Source organism: Alexandromys fortis, unplaced genomic scaffold (genome assembly GCF_014885135.2).
Source record: "Alexandromys fortis isolate MF-2015 unplaced genomic scaffold, M_Fortis_MF-2015_v1.1 scaffold_30, whole genome shotgun sequence".
Taxonomy (NCBI): Eukaryota; Metazoa; Chordata; class Mammalia; order Rodentia; family Cricetidae; genus Alexandromys; species Alexandromys fortis.
In genome coordinates this window covers 446,339-462,998 of record NW_026067922.1, presented here as the reverse complement: position 1 = coordinate 462,998, position 16,660 = coordinate 446,339, and the positions used below count along the sequence as shown (strand labels likewise).

Sequence of the window (16,660 nt, the reverse complement as noted above, 5' to 3'; positions counted from 1 at the left end):
GTCCTAGCCTGGGGAGGGCCCAAGGGTTTTTGGCCCAGCCTGAATCCTACAGGTGCAAGGTACTCTCGGGGGCCCTGAAAACCCAGCCTTTGACCCAAGTTCCACCCAAATCCTGCAGCCCTTCCCATACTGGGCCCAGGTCTTTGGACTGTTTCCAAGAGACACCTCAAAAATTCAGGAGGGTTGTTCAGTCCTGAGACAAGGGTGAAGAAGTCAAGCAGCTCTCACCCAAGCCAGTAGCCACTGCCTTGCTCCTGTGGATTCAGGGTGTGGTCCTGACAAGGATAGACTGCGCTGCCCACCCTCCCCGCCAGCACGCTGCAGGCAGTGGCAAGCACATACCAACTGATCAATACTTGGAAGGCACTGGGCCTGCTGTGAAAAGGAATCCCCTGGTGAGCTCTTTCATAAATTGAAAATTTTTTCTGGAAGTGAATAATCGTCCCCAACCATTAAATTGGATTTCTGCAAAGGTAGAGCCGCAGAGCACAGAAAACAAGCGTGTATGGAGAGGGAGGTGATGCCCAAATCCCAGACACCTGCTAGATCTGGACCCGGGCTTGGCATTCCTGGTGCAGCCAGTGCTGCTGCTGGGACTAGGGATGTGGCTAGAGTCTTTGCCAGAACCTTGACCTGTACAGAAAGCCTTTGAAACATCAGAACGCAGTAGATCCAGGAGTGGGATGTTTGCCTGGCTCCAGCACTAGCTAACTTTACAAGCACACGGGATTGGATCTGCTTTCCAAACAGTATGATGGCCAGGGAGCCACAGAGCGACTTTGTCCTACAGGAACTGGAGGCCCTGCAGGTACAGGTACCTCACTCAGGGCCACCTAACTGCCCATGACAAATCCAGAATAAGAACTAGGACCCAGGAGCTAGTGAGATGGTTGGTTGGTTGAGAATGCCTGCTGCTCTTTCAGATGGCAGCACCATGTCAGGTGGCTCACAACTGCCTATAACTCCAGCTGCTGGGGATCTGATGCCCTCTTCTGGTCTCTGCAGGTACCTGCAAGCATGTAGGGAGACACAGACACACATACACACACAGACACACATACACACACAGACACACACATACACAAACACATAATTTTAAATTTTGAAAATTATTTTCAAGTTTTAAGATTTGGAATCCTCGCCTAAAATTCTCCCCCACCTCTCTCTTCACTCATAAGTGACATAATCCACCAGGCTCACCCAGCTGCGGGCTCACCCAGCTGCAGGCTCTGTAAGAACCAAGCTTCACCGTTTACATGTGCCCCGCCTGGTCCCACAGGTCCTCTCTGAGCCCCCACAGGCTCGTCTCCAGCCCAGGCCTCTCACCACTTCCCATGCCTTACCCTCTCTTTCTCTACAGGCTTACCCAAAACCACTCTTCTTCTGGTCCCTTCCCAGATGTCCCTTTGCCCCCTCCTGCCCTATAGCGGCCGAGGCCTACATGCTTTCTCTACCCCTCAGTCTCCATCAGGCCTCTTCATCTTACTCAACCATTAGCAGTATTGGAATCTGGTTCAGCGACACTGGGCACAGTAGGTTCTGAGCATATGCTACCTCATTAACGTTCAACAAGCAGGGTGCTGGGAACCCGTTATTTTACCTTTCCAAGGCTGCCTAGCTCACAGAAGGCAGAGGTCAGGTTCCCCTCAGGTCTGGCTCCAAAATCAAGCTCTCTGGATATAGGGTGTCTTCCTGCCTCCCTTTGGGTTTCCTACGTCACTCCCATCCAGTCTGGCTATCAGATCGCTGGGGAACAAGACTAACCTCTCCACTTCCCTACATACAATCCCCTGTAGCACTCTCGGGCCCCGGAGCTCCTTGGCGTGGTTCTCAGGATATAGTCTCACCTGCCAACCGTGGCGCTCCCGTTGCTCTCTGGCTTTCCACTCACCTATACCCACCCACACAGCCCACACCCTCCAGCTTTGTCTCAGGGCCCTGCTGAAGGTGGCGGGCTCAGCCAGAGTCTTCCACGTACGCACCTGCGATGCGATCATTCTCACGTAGTTCCAACTCAGCCTACCGTGGTTAGGGGTCCAGGACTCATGGTCTGTGGCTCAGGGGATATTTCCATTTTCCAGCCCCCACATCTTCAGTCTTCAGCAGAGCCCAAGCCCAGTGTATTCTTATGAAGGAAGGCCCGCCAGACTGTCGAGGCCCACTAGCCCTATTCCTATCCCTGAGCTGGACTAGATCATGTGACCCCACTGGTCTCTGCAGATACAAGTATCCTTCAGATCCTGTTGAAAGATACGAATACAGAGGCTCAAAGAGAAATCGAGGACCTGCCACAGACAGACTGGAGTAACTCACCCAGGGACACCTAACCACCCTGTGACTAACCCAGAATAGGAACTATGGGTTACGGGAATCTCGGCATTCAACTGGTACTGACCCTATGTTCAGGCTTGAAGTAGGGGACACCAGAGGGTCATTCTAGTTAGTAAGCCAACTTCACTCAACATAGATGTGAAAAGCTTGGAGTGATAGTAAGGGGACGTTCCTGTCATTCCTGTCTGATGACAGTCTAAGTCACCCAGACACAAAGGTCTAGGCCTCTGATATCCAGCTACTACATGCCAAAAAGAAGAGGGGTCCCGGATACAGCCAGATGTGGTAGGGACAGTGAGAAATGATGTTACCCCCAAGGCCCTAACTTCAACAAAGGGAAAAGTTTGCTTTATTAAATGGGCTGACTGGCAGGCTCTTCTCTCCTCCTCGCTTCTTGCCCTTGGGGTGGGTCTGGAAGAAAATGGTGGCATCTCTAGGTCTGGAGCCCACAGGCCTGGATTCTGTCTGTGCCTGCCCAGGTGGCCAAGACTCCGGGCAAAGGTAGGTATGTACCCGCTAGGGCAGGAAATACCCCTCTTCCATCCCAAGCCACTTCCTAAGGCCTGCAGGGGTTGCAAAGCAGCTTCCCATTGCCAAATGCACAGGCAAGGCTGGGCATCCAGGAAGACGAGCCCAGAAAATGGGACAGATGCAGGGAAACGCCCCACCTCACCCAACCCCATCCCTTGCTTGCTTGCTTACCCCCAAAAGGCCCCAAAAGTGTGAGATGGAAGGAGGTACCTGCCAAGCCCTCGCTGGGCCCTTCTGTTCTCCGGTGCCCTTCCCAGGAGACTTGTTGCACGCCATGGCTGGAGTGTCTAACAGAAGGGGTGCTGTTTTCGCAGGGTTTGTGGGGTTCTGTTCCTCCAAGCCATGCCCAGCCCATCTTACATCACAATGCCATGCTTTACTTGCTACATTGGCACTATTGGCATTTGGAGATCTTATTCTATGGTTCTAGGATAGATTTAAAAAAAAAAAAAAAAAAAAAAAAAAAAAAAAAAAAAGCTGTTTGTGGTAATGTATTTTCTGTTTCTAATTGTCAGTACGGGAATCTTTCCCCACTCTACTTCTTTCAATATCTGGGTTTGATTTTTTAATCATATTTGGGTTGTTTTGTTTTTTGCTTTTTTAAGTTGTTACTCCCTTGGTTATGTAGCCCCTCCCAGTGGCTGCTTGTTTACGCATTGTTTGTGGCCTCTTTTGACTGTCAGTGCTCAGCCAGCCTTGCCAAGAAACAATATCAAATATTTTCTATTTCTCTACTTCTTGGGAAAAAATTTTAACTGAAAATAAAAAATCAAAACCTCTTAATGGGAACCTGGCCCTGTCTGTCTTCTCTATTCTGCAGACATGCTGAAGGAATTGAACCAGCAGCGCAGAGCGAAAGCGTTTACAGACCTGAAAATTGTTGTTGAAGGCAGAGAGTTTGAAGTCCACCAAAATGTTCTAGCTTCCTGCAGCTTGTATTTCAAGGACCTGATTCAAAGGTTTGCCTTCCTTCCAGCTGTGGTCGGGTCTGTTCCTTCGTAGGACGCTTTTGTGTCGCTTCTCTCCCCTCTCTTGCAGGTTCCTGAAGCGTGACTCCCTGTCACAGAGCCAGTAGCCATCTCTCCTCCCCTTCCCCAGTGCCCACACACACACACAGCCTCAGAGCAGCCCTTGCTCCCACACACTGCCTCACTGGTCACCAGGAGCTAGCCCACAGCAGGCCACACACACACACCCCAAGTCCTATGTTCTTAGCAGAGCAAAAGCCCTTCCTGAGACTAAGAGAACAATAGACTCCATTTGAAGGGATCATTACACACTGCTCCATCCCTCAGGGTCCCCAGATCCATCATCACCATTGTTGATGGTGAACCTAATGCCAGGAAAGCGTATGGAGTCGGCCATCCCCACTGAGGAACACCAGGCACCCCAGGGACTGCTCTTCCCCAGCCTGAGTCAGGAAGAAGAGCATGTAGGCCAAGCCTCGTGCTTGAACCCTGGACACTAAGTGCAGACCAGGTGTGTCCTAAACACGGTCTCTTCAACCTTCAGCCTCAGCCCACCCTGGCCCCATTCGGCCATTTCTTATTTCTACCTGGATCGATGTGAATGGTGCCTGAGTATCTTTGGTTTTCCATTTTGTTGATTTAGGGGAAAAAATTGGTTTTTTGTTTTGTTTTGTTTTTTTGCTGTTTCATACCCTTGCAAAGATGTCAGGGCCACCTCCCAACTCCTTAGTGAGGGAGAGCAGCCGAGGGGCCAGCCCAGGGTAACGCTCACATTTCTCTCACCCATCAGCAGATTAATGCCGCTGCTCATTTTGCCTTGCAGCCTCTCCGGGGCGGACGCTGAGCCTGGACAGAGCTCAGAGTGGGAGGACAGGACCTCTGCTTGCTTCCCAATGCTGTGTTTGGATTTGCCAACTAACCCCAGAGCGACTGTGTTTTGTTTCAGGATGGCATCTCCTTTCCTGTCCCTTGTGTCCTTTGGCGTAGCGCCAGGCCGCCGGGTGTGAGGTTCCACTCAGCCTCACTGGCCCTGTGCCACACAGGAGGGGCAGGCTCTGTGATTTCCTGGACAACTCCGTCTCCTGCCCCCGTGCTTAGGTTCCCTGTGTCTGAGGGCAAGGATTAGAGGCACAAGTCTGGGGGAAGAGGCATGTCCAGAGATTTCTTCTTTTTATAGGAAGTTCTGCGAGGCAGTGGCAGGAACATAGCTAAATAATCTGGGACCTTGGTCTCTGATCCAAAGGGGCTCCAGAACATGAGGATAAAGTAGAGCAGTGACCCAGCCCTGGACTAGAACCATGTGGGGGGGAGGAAGCCTTTTAGTGCCTTTAAAAACACATCAAAGCCAAACTTCACCGTACAATAGGAAAGAGGACCCCAGGAGGTGGGACCTTCTTAGATAGACAGAGGAGGAAGAAGACCCGTCCAGACAAGGAAAGGGACAAAAGCAGATATGAACAGGTTGCCTCCCCAGAAGCAGATGTGAGCAGGCCCTGCCTTCCCACTGACCCCCTGGGCTTGCTGTGAGGTGAGGAGAGGATGCCTAACTACCTCAGTAGCCCTGATGGGAAAGGGTAGGTGCTCCATCCAAGCAGTTCCTGGGAGAAAGAGAGCATCCTTAGGAGTCAGGAGACCTGGGTCCCACACTTGACTCTGACACTCAGCCTGTGACTCTGGTCCAGCCAGCCACACCCTCTCCCTCAGGCTCTATCAGCTGTAAACCAGAAGTTGGTCGAATGATGTTGAAGGTGACAGGACCAGCCTGGCAAGGCTCTACAAGTTTGAATGCTAAGACATGAGAGAAGAAGGTGTTCAGGCCATAAAAGGGAAGAGAGCAGGTAGAGGCCAGTGTTGGGGTGAGCTGGGGAGGATGACCAGGAGAGCACAGGGCAGGCCGGGCTCTCAGGGACTAAAGGGCACCCACATGGTAGGTAGGCAGATGAATATGACCAAGTCATGGTTGAGATCTGGGGCCTTCAGCATGCATGGAGTAACGAGAAACTGGAGCAGTATTTGTTTGTTCCATTTTGAATTTCCTTTCTCTGTCTTGGCCACACAGTTCATGTTGCCAGTCATGCTGATGGCTGCAAACAGAAGCTTATGAAGGAAGGGGGCAAGGTCTTCACAAGAAGATATTATCTTTGTGAGCCACGTGGCCGTCACCATGTTGTCCCAGTCCCCATCACATCCGGGACCCTCAAGCCTTAACATACAGTGGTTGGAGCAGCCAGGACAAAGTGGGCCAGGGGCTCCTTTTCAGGGGCTGTTGTCTTATGAGACGAGGAAGTAGGGACAATCTGTGTCTCGGCAGTTTTATGGGTCAATATTGACCTACCCTGGCTGAGCTCTGTCAAAACAGGGATACCCCCTCCACCTTGCTATACCAGCACCCCAGACTTGGAAACTCAAGCAGGATTCCTTTCCCCCACCAACCTAGGTCATGTGTCTACTACTCCATCCCCATTCTCAGTGTGACTGCCTTTCCTGGAGCAGTAAGAGGGACATATAGGAAATCTCATTCTTCTCTGCAAAGAGGCAGGGTCTCTCCTGGGCCACAACCCCACCCAAAGTCTTCAGCATTGGCCAAAGCCTACCCAAGGTCCTCAGCGATAGACAGTACATGGATCAGAGAAGGGAAGCATGAATCGGGCTGAGAGGAGTCACGTCATAAGCTTTGCATTGAGCCTGGACAGACAGACACAAGCACACACACCCACACAGGGTATCACAGTGAGACTGAGCAGAAAGCTGGGTCTACCCAGTTTGGCCTCCAAGACGTCAGTCAAGTCCCTTCCTCCTCAGCTGCCTGACAGTCCCAGGGGCCTACCTTGCCCAGGCTTTTTTCTCACATGCTTCCATTAATGTGCTAGCTCCTTTAAGCCATCCTTCACCACTCCTTTTTGGACAAGATTGCCACCTGGTGACAAGAAGTTTTTCAGCTATGTTAGCTTGAGGCGCTCATATGGTTAGACTCCCCATTCTACAGATGAGAATCTTGAAGCCTCAGGCATTTAACTGACATAGAGAGATTGTCTGACAGAAACCCCTCTTACCATCCATTCTCTAACCTAGAAAAGCAAACCCTGCTTTCTGTTTGTAGGCAGAGTCTGTGAGAAAGAAAGGGGAAGCTTCACAGCAAGCTTGTGCAAGCAGGGGTGTATGCAGTGTGCATGTAATGATGGGGACACTGGCCACAAAGCCTCCCAAGAAGGACAGAAATCTGCCTTAAGACAGATGCTTATGTGCGGACCTGCAAGGGGACTGGGCCATCTAGATGAGACCTGAAGGCCAAGGAGCCCTTGGACTGGAGGCCAGCAGCAAGCCAAGGACAAAAGCCACAGGCCTGCTCTACCTGACCTTTAGTTGGCCAGCCGAGTTCCATAGGGTGTTCAGAGGTGATACCACCTTTGGACAATGAGAAGGGACAAAGAGCTGAGGCACTGCCTTCAGGAGAAAAGCAGAGATAAAAAATGAGGCACTGCCTTCGGATGATTATCGGGGTGGTCATCCTTCCCTCATCCGCTCACATACATGGAGAGAATCCAGCAGTAGCCCTTAGGATTAAACTCCCAGCCACATCTCACCCCCTCATCTGCATGGTCTACTCTGGCTTTGCTTCTTTGGCCCATGGCAAAGTCCTTTTGTTTACCCTCTGGGCACAGAGAATCTCTTGGGATGCATAAGTGCCCTAGAGACAGTAATCAAGGCCAGTCACTTCCACTTAATGGTTGTCTGGCTAGGCTACAGGCTCTGTCAGAGGGGACATGCCCATCTTTCTTACAAGATGGCAGTGGTGTCTCCTGCCATCACTGGCACTTCCCAGCATGTCTCTTAAGTCAAAGTGTGGGAGAAAATGCCCTGCACCTGAGAAAACCTATTCCTCATCATACCAAAGAGGACAGAGACCTAAGCATGGCAGCTAAAGGCCCCACCTCACAACAAAGCCCAATGGGCTATGTATGATATGCGAATTCTAGTCTCTTTTACATTGAACAAAAACAATGAATTCACTGATTTTTTCCTAACCTGATTTTTCACAAAGCCTTGATGCTGAGCCCTGAGCTTCTCCTTCCTTCTTCGGCCACGATGTGGGAAGCTAGAGTGGATACCGACTCAACCCACCCACCAACTGACATGGGGCTTTTCATGTACCAGTGAAGATACACCCCCTGTGCCTCTTTCCCCAGGTGCCTGTCCCCTTTCTCATCTAGAATACCCAGGTGTGCCTTGAAAACAAGGCAACAAGAAGAGAGACTGACAGCTCTTGGGTGTCAGCAGAATGATGGAGACCAGACCCATTGCCTTACCTCCTCTCAAAGAGTGGCCCAAGGCCCGCTAAAGTCCACATGGCCCAGTGGGACTTGGCTATACACAAATACAGTACTCTGGAGCTAATAACACTGGGCTGGGTGGGGGAAATCACATCAGAAGGACAGAGTGACAGCTGTGGCCATCACCTGCCTATCCTCGCTACTCACCATCGCCCTCCACTTCCAGACAGTGCCCAATTCCAGTGTGCATTGTGCAAACACCTGGCAACTTATCCCAGAGGAGTTCTCTGCTAAGAGCATCCGACTCGTTGATGATAGGCATCTCTGACATAGCCATAAACCCAGCCCGGCTGAGCAGCAACTGTACCTGGGAACTGAGACTCTCCCAGGCATCTTCACTTGCAAGAAAGTAATTTCAGATAGTTCTAGTCTCCTGCTGGAACCCTCAGACAGTGTGTGGAACTCAGATAAAGCGCTTCTGCCACCAACCCCCCCCCCCCAAGAATAAGAATCACAGGCAGTGTTACTATAGTCTTTTTCTGTGGTTCTGTTCATCCTTGTACCATTGTGCCATCAACCCTCAGGGGCCAGCCAATCACTCTAGAGCCAGCTTAGGACAGAGAACAGAGCATTCTTCACAACTGTGATGGTTGTAGCATTACAGCTGCAATTGGGCTTACCCATCAGGTGAGGTGTCCCTAGGGGACCTCTGCTCAGAGTGTAGAGACCTAAGAAGCGCTAGGTAGAAGCCTACGATCATCTAATGATTGGAAACAGTCATTGCCAGCCTTTGGTGGCCACTGCAGTTCTCTGAGCTTTATATGAACCACACAGTAAATCTCACCTGTGTGCCAAGGGGAGGGGGGTATCCAAACTCTCATGCCTCCCTTAGACCGTTGTACCAGGCTACTAATAAAGACCTGTGTAGCCAAGTGGAAGGGGCTAGCTTTTCTAGTCCTAGGAGCCTCTGACACCCCCTTGTCAATCATTTGCCCAATGGAGACAGCCACATCATGCGTTCTATGGCCAAGGTCCTCTCGGACTTAACTTCGTTGCCACACCCTTCAGCCCCTGTATTTTCCCTCTCCTTCCTGGTGCATCTCACAGTGCAGGCAGCTCTAGCTCCCACACACTTTCCCAGGCTCAGCCTTGAGAAGCAGCAGGTCGTTGCCAGCAGTGTGGCTGTACTAGCCCTTTACAGTTCTCATTCCGGCACTGTGTCAGCCAGGGTCGTGTGTGTCTGCCCCTGTACCCCAAAGACTTACCTCTTCACTGGGTGGAGCTCCTCTCTCTGAGGACTTGGGGGACACCCTGAGATGACAATTGTTGATGGCAGCAGAGAAAGGGATCTTGAGAAAAGGCCCATGTTGACACCCATCAGCTCGGGCACACTGTGACCCAGGATGACTTCTACAGAGCCTGAGGAAGTCCAGAGGAAAGGCCAGGTCATTAGGGATGGACACAGAGGCAGGAAAGACTTGGAGCAAGAAGTTGACCAAATAGCCTCTGAGGCCTGGGATAGTCGGGATTTATGGTGTCTCTAGGGAGCATGTGAGAGCTATTTTTACATCTAACAAACGCATCCAAGCTTGGGACTCCATCTCAACAGTAAAACACAGGTGTGTGAATTCCCTTCAGCATTGAGTAAGCATGTGTTGGCTTAAAGGCCCTCAGCCCAGATGCTCTGTGTGGCCATACTTTGCCCTCTTTCTTCCTAGGCTTGCTCAGGACATAGCCATGGAAGGCCTTAGACCCTCTGGTCACATGAGTCATCTGTGGAAAAGGAACAGCCTCAGGGTCCCAGAGTAATCTGCACACTGTAGGTTGTTTGGGGGCTCTGAAGACCTTAAATTTTCAAATTCTGATGCTGAGAATAAAAGCAGAGTTGTGTAGAAGGATCTCCTGGGAAGAGGTTTCTCTAGCCCAAGTCAGGCTAAGCCTCAGCAGAACTTTAGGCCTCACCTACTTCCATCTTGTTTTCCAGAATAGGAGGCTGAGGGCCGGAGAGGCTCAGGATATCTGTCAGTGGCAAAGCAGGGTACCCAGGTCCCTTTGCTCCCAACTAGGGCTCTGTCCACTCACCCAGCAGCTGTCCCCGGCCTCTTTGGCCAACCTGTTGTCTTACCAGGCACTGGTACACCTCTACTGCCTGCCCTAGGTACACCCAAGGGACCAGTCTTAAGAGTCTTGGCCCCTTGTTTTTGCAGAAGTCAGTGGGTAGGCAACAGAGCTCACTGCCCTGCCACAGCCCCAGCCAGGCCAGGCTCAGTGAGGGAAGCTGGGGTGGCGAAAGTAGCCAAGCAGGGGTGGTCAAGTCAATGGCCTCTGAGAAACCTGCCTCCTGACTTAACGCTCTGGGTGTTTTGTTTTTGTTTTTGTTTTTTTGTTTTGTTTCTCCCGGCCTCACTTCTGTATCGGTTTACTCTCGCTTCATCGTATCTGTTTCCTTCCAGGTCCAGCTATAGGGAGCGGCTGCCAGGCCTTAGGAGCCTTTGCAATGGTCTTGTATTTCTGTAGACACCAGATATAAACATACTGATATATTTGTGTCCCTCCCCTGCTCCCCACCCCAGTTCACAAGCCCGATGCACACTCTACACGCAGGCCACTCTGACCTCTGACCCCGTGTTCCATGTGGCAGGAGGGCACCCCCCGCCCCGGGCCAGGCCCCAGGTCATGGCTGCTGGCTGTCTGTGGCGGAAGTCCTTGGTTGTTTTCCTTTCCCCTCCCCAGCTCTAACCATTCTGTCCGTCTATCTCGTCTTGTCTTCAGTTTCAAAGCAATGTCATGAAGGGCTTCCCTTCCACACCTAAAAGGAAACAATATGTTTTTGGGAGAGGTTGGGGTCAGCGGGACTTCCTGGGCAGACTTCCAAGGCCCTGGGGCTTCAAGATGTACTCAAAAGGACACCTCCTGATTGACTAGGATGGCAGCCAATCAGGAGCCATTGAGCCTCAGCCGGAAGAAATTCTGCCCTGTGAGGCAGTAGGTCCTGCTTGCCAGGGCATGCTGGTAACATGTGGTGTAGACACCAGGTCCAGCAGGTAGCTAAACCATATTGTTTCCCTTTGGGGCTAGTCCTGGTCCTTGTCCCCATTCACGGCTCATGCTTTTTGATTTGCATCTTTTTTGCATGGACATGCCGAGTAGTGATAAGCAGGGTTTTCTGTTCTCTGGGGCGCCTCTGGTCAGACTTCTCTTTCAGATCCTGTGTCAGGTCATTAGGTTCAGGTGTGTCATTGCTGTGTCCTTTGAGTTCTAAGACGAAGGGCGTGACTGAGGTGCACAGGGAACTCTGGCCCTGTGAGGAAGAGGCGGTGGCCGCAGGGGTGGCAGGTGAGGACACCCTGGTCTCTGTGCCTTAGGTCAGTGCAGGATGGCAGCCAGAGCAGCCGGGAGAAGCTGGAGCTGGTGCTCTCGAACCTGCAGGCTGACGTCCTGGAGTCTCTGCTGGAATTCGTCTACACCGGTTCGCTGGTCATCGACTCAGCCAATGCCAAGACTCTGCTCGAGGCGGCCAGCAAGTTCCAATTTCACACCTTCTGCAAAGTCTGTGTGTCCTTTCTCGGTAAGCTGACCAGTGGGCCTTTACATCCCGTAGAGAAAATGGGGCAGATGCATGAAAAATTCCAGCCCGCAAAAATTGAGCAAGGAGTGCTGTGTGTTCCCAGATCATGCCAGGATATATAGATTTCACCTGAGCATGTGGGTGGCTTGATGGAATGACATGCACTGAAAGGGTCACTGTGGCCTTGCCAGAACCTGTGACCACTAGGATATGTGGACAGCCTGTGCAGGTAGGGAACCTGACCGCTCTGCCCCGACCCCTGAACCCTGGATGAATCAACCACGCATTCTATTTCCTTTTAACATATTGGTTCCCAGGCTATACAGATGCCTGGACAAGTCAGTGCATCTGATCTAACCCTTGGAAGCCCAGAACCGTTTTTGCAAGGCATGGATATTGGTGATGGGCCCACGACCTCCCAGACTTTCTGCCCAGAGCATGCTCACTTTATAGCTTGGTGCGGCTTAGCTGGGCTGGGAATTGTGGAGTACAGGGAACAAGGACAGCATCATCAATAAAATAAAACAAGATAAAAATAAACAGAGCCTGGGTGTATATGCAGAAAGAAAAGCTAGAGGTTGGGAGTAGATCGGATCAGGACTGCTGAAGGACTCATCAGTCCAGGAGGGTCAGGAGCTACAGTGACAGAATGAGGCACACAAGCCAGTTCTAGCCTGGAAGATCCATTAGCCAGGTTTCAGAAGATCCAGTCACTGGACCCTAGATTCTAGATGGTGGACTAGGGACTCTAAGGACCATGGTGACAGTACACTGATATGTGAGGACTGTTGTACAAGGTTTAAAGATGTCTGTGGCATCAAGCATGATGGAAGACATCGTAAGTTTCAAAGTGGCCGCTACCCACAGCCTAGGCCCAAATCCTGAAGCCCGACCCTCCCTCTACCGTCAGGAAAGAAGCTCATGGCATCCCTCACAGTTTCGGTTTTCCTGCTAGGATCTGCAGGGGTAGAACTAGGCCCTGGGAGGTCCCCATGAGTCAAGGCAGAGGAAATTTTGGAAACAGCTCTGAAGCTTAGGAGGTAGGGTGCTGACAGCTATAGATTCTAGAGGCAGGGCCACAAGAAAATGGGCTGGGTTCAAAGGAAGATCCAGGGATGATGACGGGAGCAAGAGGTGGTCCTTCCAGGACTTCCGGATCAGTGACCATTCACTCTGTCCACCCCAGAGAAGCAACTGACCGCCAGCAACTGCCTGGGCGTGCTGGCCATGGCTGAGGCCATGCAGTGCAGCGAGCTCTACCACATGGCCAAGGCCTTTGCGCTGCAGATCTTCCCAGAGGTGGCCGCCCAAGAGGAGATCCTCAGCATCTCTAAGGATGACTTTATCGCCTACGTCTCCAATGACAGTCTCAACACCAAGGCCGAGGAGCTGGTCTATGAAACTGTCATCAAGTGGATCAAGAAGGACCCAGCAGCGCGGGCACAGGTAGGCTGGCTCCACCCAGTCCCTGCAGGGCTGGGACCTGCTGCAGGGATGGAGGAAGGCGCAGGGGGCAGGGTTCCAAGTCTCAACAGCAAGGATTGTGTAGAAGCCAAAAATAATGACGAGCGGAAGGGAGTCTAGCACACACATACACATCCCCTTCCACACACAGAGTGGCAGGGAGGGGAAAGAGGGGGGTGAAAATGAGACTCAGTCTCCAGAGGGCTCTCAGGGACTTGTGCTCAGCTGAGAATGAGTCTCCAGGTTTGCCAAGGCAACACGGGGTCTGAAGGGGCAGGGGGATGTACCTGGGCTCTTCACAGAAAAGTGGGTGCCTGAGCAGGGTATGTGGGATCTCAGGAGGTCAGAGGACATACTCTGGCTACCAAATGTGTGAGAGCAACCATAAACCATTCTGGAAGTGGGAAACCAGTGTGTGTGTGATAGTCAAGGACATGAGCCTACCGGAGGAGACAGGAAAGCCAGAGTGATCATTCACAGGAGGAAGAGAGATACAACAGTATCCCCAGATAGTCTTGGGGCGCTCAAAGACCCATTCGTACCCAGAAGGTCCCAACTGGAGGCCCCATGCAGAAGGGAATCACCACTGGTTATTGTAGTGAGGAGCCTGGAAGTCGGGGCAGCTGTTGGAAGCCTTGGAAGGACCAGAATATAAGACAATAAATGGGACAATGGTGGAAGTGGGAGCCTAACCACTAGGACAGAGTCAGGGAAGCCAGACCCCAGAACACGCTGAAGCCACCAAGTCCTGGGTCAGAAAGGCTGTCACATTTCATTGGACATAAAAAGGACACGGCCAAGTATGGTAACACATGCCTGTAAGCCCAGCACTTGGAAGTAGAAGCAGGAGGATTAGGGATTCAAAGCTAGACTTGACTACATAGTGAGCTTCAGCCTGGGCTACAGGAAACTCTGACCCAGAAAAAGGGAGGGAAGGGGGAAGGGCAAGAAATGGGTTGGGGGAAGATTGGAGACAAGGATGAGAGAGATGTGGATGGCTCCCTGCCCCTTCTCAACCCCACCACTGAGTCCTTAGGGTCTATGAGAAGTGGGTTCCTCGTTTAATCAGGTTGGCAGGAAGCTAGTTTTTAGCGAAAGGAACTGGAGTTGTATAGATAATGACAGTAATTGCCCCAGTTCTCCTCAACCCTCAAATCCACATCCTCAGCCCAGAGTGTGGTATGAGCTCAGCCAGGCTTGCCCGGAGACCCTGGTCTCTCGCCTTCCCCATCTGCTATGTGCCGCATCCTTCCAAAAAGACCCTTTGCACCCAAGAATCCTTCAAATGTCACAGCCCTTCTCACGCTCCCGTGCCTCTGGATGTCCCCACAACTCCTCCATCTCAAACATCATCTGCCCGTGCACTCCTCTCCCACTTCCACAGCCCTAGTAGGCGCCCATCAGAAGCAGGGTCTCATCAGCCTCCACAGCTGCAGTAACAAGCTCAGCGTAGGGTCTGCACTGGCCCCCAATTACTCCTGCCAGTCATCCGCCAGACCAAACAAAAGTGGGTGGAGTGGTGAGCCGTGTGCCTGTCGCGGGGAAGTTCACATCAATGCAGGAAAAGCCTTGAGCGGAGGATAAGAGGTTCCAGAAGCCAAGATGAGACGCGGCGACACTCCTAAGGAGCTGTAGTGCGCCGTGGTCACCTGACAGTCATCATCTAAGTGCTTCTGGTTTCCTCCCACCTGGTTCCTGTCACGCTCACACCTCTTTGAGAGGCAAGGCTCCTGCTCTCCTGGCTTCAGCCGCCTGGCAGTATGGTGTGCAGTCATGACCCACGACTTAGATAGGGTGTGGTGACAAGAGGCTGAGGGGACAGAGAGACAGGCTGCTCCAGTGCCAGCTGCAGCCACCATGCCTCCAGTTAGCCCCGCATGCCTCCCATTGTCTAGTATGCCAGGCTGGGCAGTGTGCGCTTGCTTCTGAGACATGCCCACATGGGAAGTCCTTCTCCGTTCAGCTCATAAGAGATGGCTTCCTCTGAGCGGAACCCGGCCTCTTCTCTCCCACAGTATGCAGCAGAGCTCCTAGCTGCCGTCCGCCTCCCGTTCATCCACCCCAGCTATCTGCTCAATGTGGTGGACAACGAAGAGCTGATCAAGTCATCAGAAGCATGCCGGGACCTGGTCAACGAGGCTAAGCGCTACCACATGCTGCCCCACGCCCGGCAGGAGATGCAGACACCCCGAACCCGGCCCCGCCTCTCTGCAGGTATCAAGGGACATGCCCAAATCCCCAAATTGCAGATGCCATGGAACCAGCTGGCTCCAGGTGGTCCCGCAGACAAGAGCCAGGCACAGCTGCTGACGAAGTAAGGGCGTGTCCCAAGGATGCCCATCCGTGTCCCTGCAGGTGTGGCCGAGGTCATCGTTTTGGTTGGGGGCCGTCAGATGGTGGGGATGACCCAGCGCTCACTGGTGGCTGTCACCTGTTGGAATCCACAGAACAACAAATGGTACCCCTTGGCTTCTCTACCTTTCTATGACCGAGAGTTCTTCAGTGTAGTGAGTGCTGGGGACAACATCTACCTCTCAGGTGAGGCTCCCAAGGGCCGGGTGGGAAGTGGGATGGGTTTTCCCAAGGGACCTCTGCCTCCTACACACAGGGCTAAGGAAGGTCAAGGCCCCAGATGGCTGTCTGGCTAGCAGATGAAGCCTCCTGATTCTGTCCCTGGAGCAGAGCAACCTGTCCTCAAGCCCTTCCTCAGCTCCCCCATCTGCTCTTTTGTACCCCCATTCTGTCCACAGGTGGTATGGAATCAGGGGTGACGCTGGCTGATGTCTGGTGCTACATGTCCCTGTTGGATAACTGGAACCTGGTCTCCAGAATGACCGTCCCTCGCTGTCGCCACAATAGCCTAGTCTACGATGGGAAGATTTACACTCTCGGAGGCCTTGGCGTGGCAGGCAACGTGGACCACGTGGAGAGGTAAGGCAGCCACAGTCCCTGAGCTGGCATCTCTTGATATCACTGAACACTAAGGTCACATCACTAAGCCTGGCACCTCCTTGATACCAATGGTCTACAGACTGGCCCATGCCAAGTCATCGTGCATAATAAAAGGAAGTGAACACAAGATGTGACCTCCGGAGTCACCAAAGAGGACATTCTTGTTAACACCCATTCACATTCAGGTGTAACACAAGGTGTGGCCCAAGGTCCGATCATAGGAAGATGTGAGTGAATTTGGCTAAGGGTGCACAGTAGATTACAAGTACCAGCCCAGAGACAAAGAGCATTCAGGAGAAAAGCTGGCATTGATATCCCAAGGATGGGCCATGCCAATGGTTGTGCCACCTTGTCCTGCCACTGAAGGTTGCAGGCATCCTTCCTGCATCCCTCACATGGCAAGTAAATTGGACTAAAGTAACACAGGGAAGAGACACCACCCACCAACTAAGCGATGTAGGTGCAGTCCAGCCAGGCCTCTAGAATTCTTCAGAGGAAAACTATGAGCCCACGGGCTCCAGATTCCAGGTTAGTCTGCCGTTTCTTTCACGTCCCAGGCTGCTGTCTCCCTACCT

The 16,660-nt window shown here is 52.2% G+C and overlaps 1 protein-coding gene across 4 annotated transcripts in view; it reads left to right on the top strand.

The window, feature by feature from the left end:
- Klhl29 (kelch like family member 29) overlaps nt 1-16,660 on the top strand; it is a 302,875-nt gene that overhangs the window by 275,266 nt on the left and 10,949 nt on the right. For all 4 annotated transcript variants that reach the window (XM_050141981.1, XM_050141980.1, XM_050141979.1 and 1 more), the window contains 6 exons: nt 3,683-3,821; nt 11,467-11,669; nt 12,856-13,115; nt 15,149-15,347; nt 15,489-15,671; nt 15,884-16,064. In XM_050141981.1, coding sequence (XP_049997938.1) covers nt 3,683-3,821; nt 11,467-11,669; nt 12,856-13,115; nt 15,149-15,347; nt 15,489-15,671; nt 15,884-16,064 — 1,165 coding nt within the window. The remainder of the gene's footprint in view (nt 1-3,682; nt 3,822-11,466; nt 11,670-12,855; nt 13,116-15,148; nt 15,348-15,488; nt 15,672-15,883; nt 16,065-16,660) is intronic.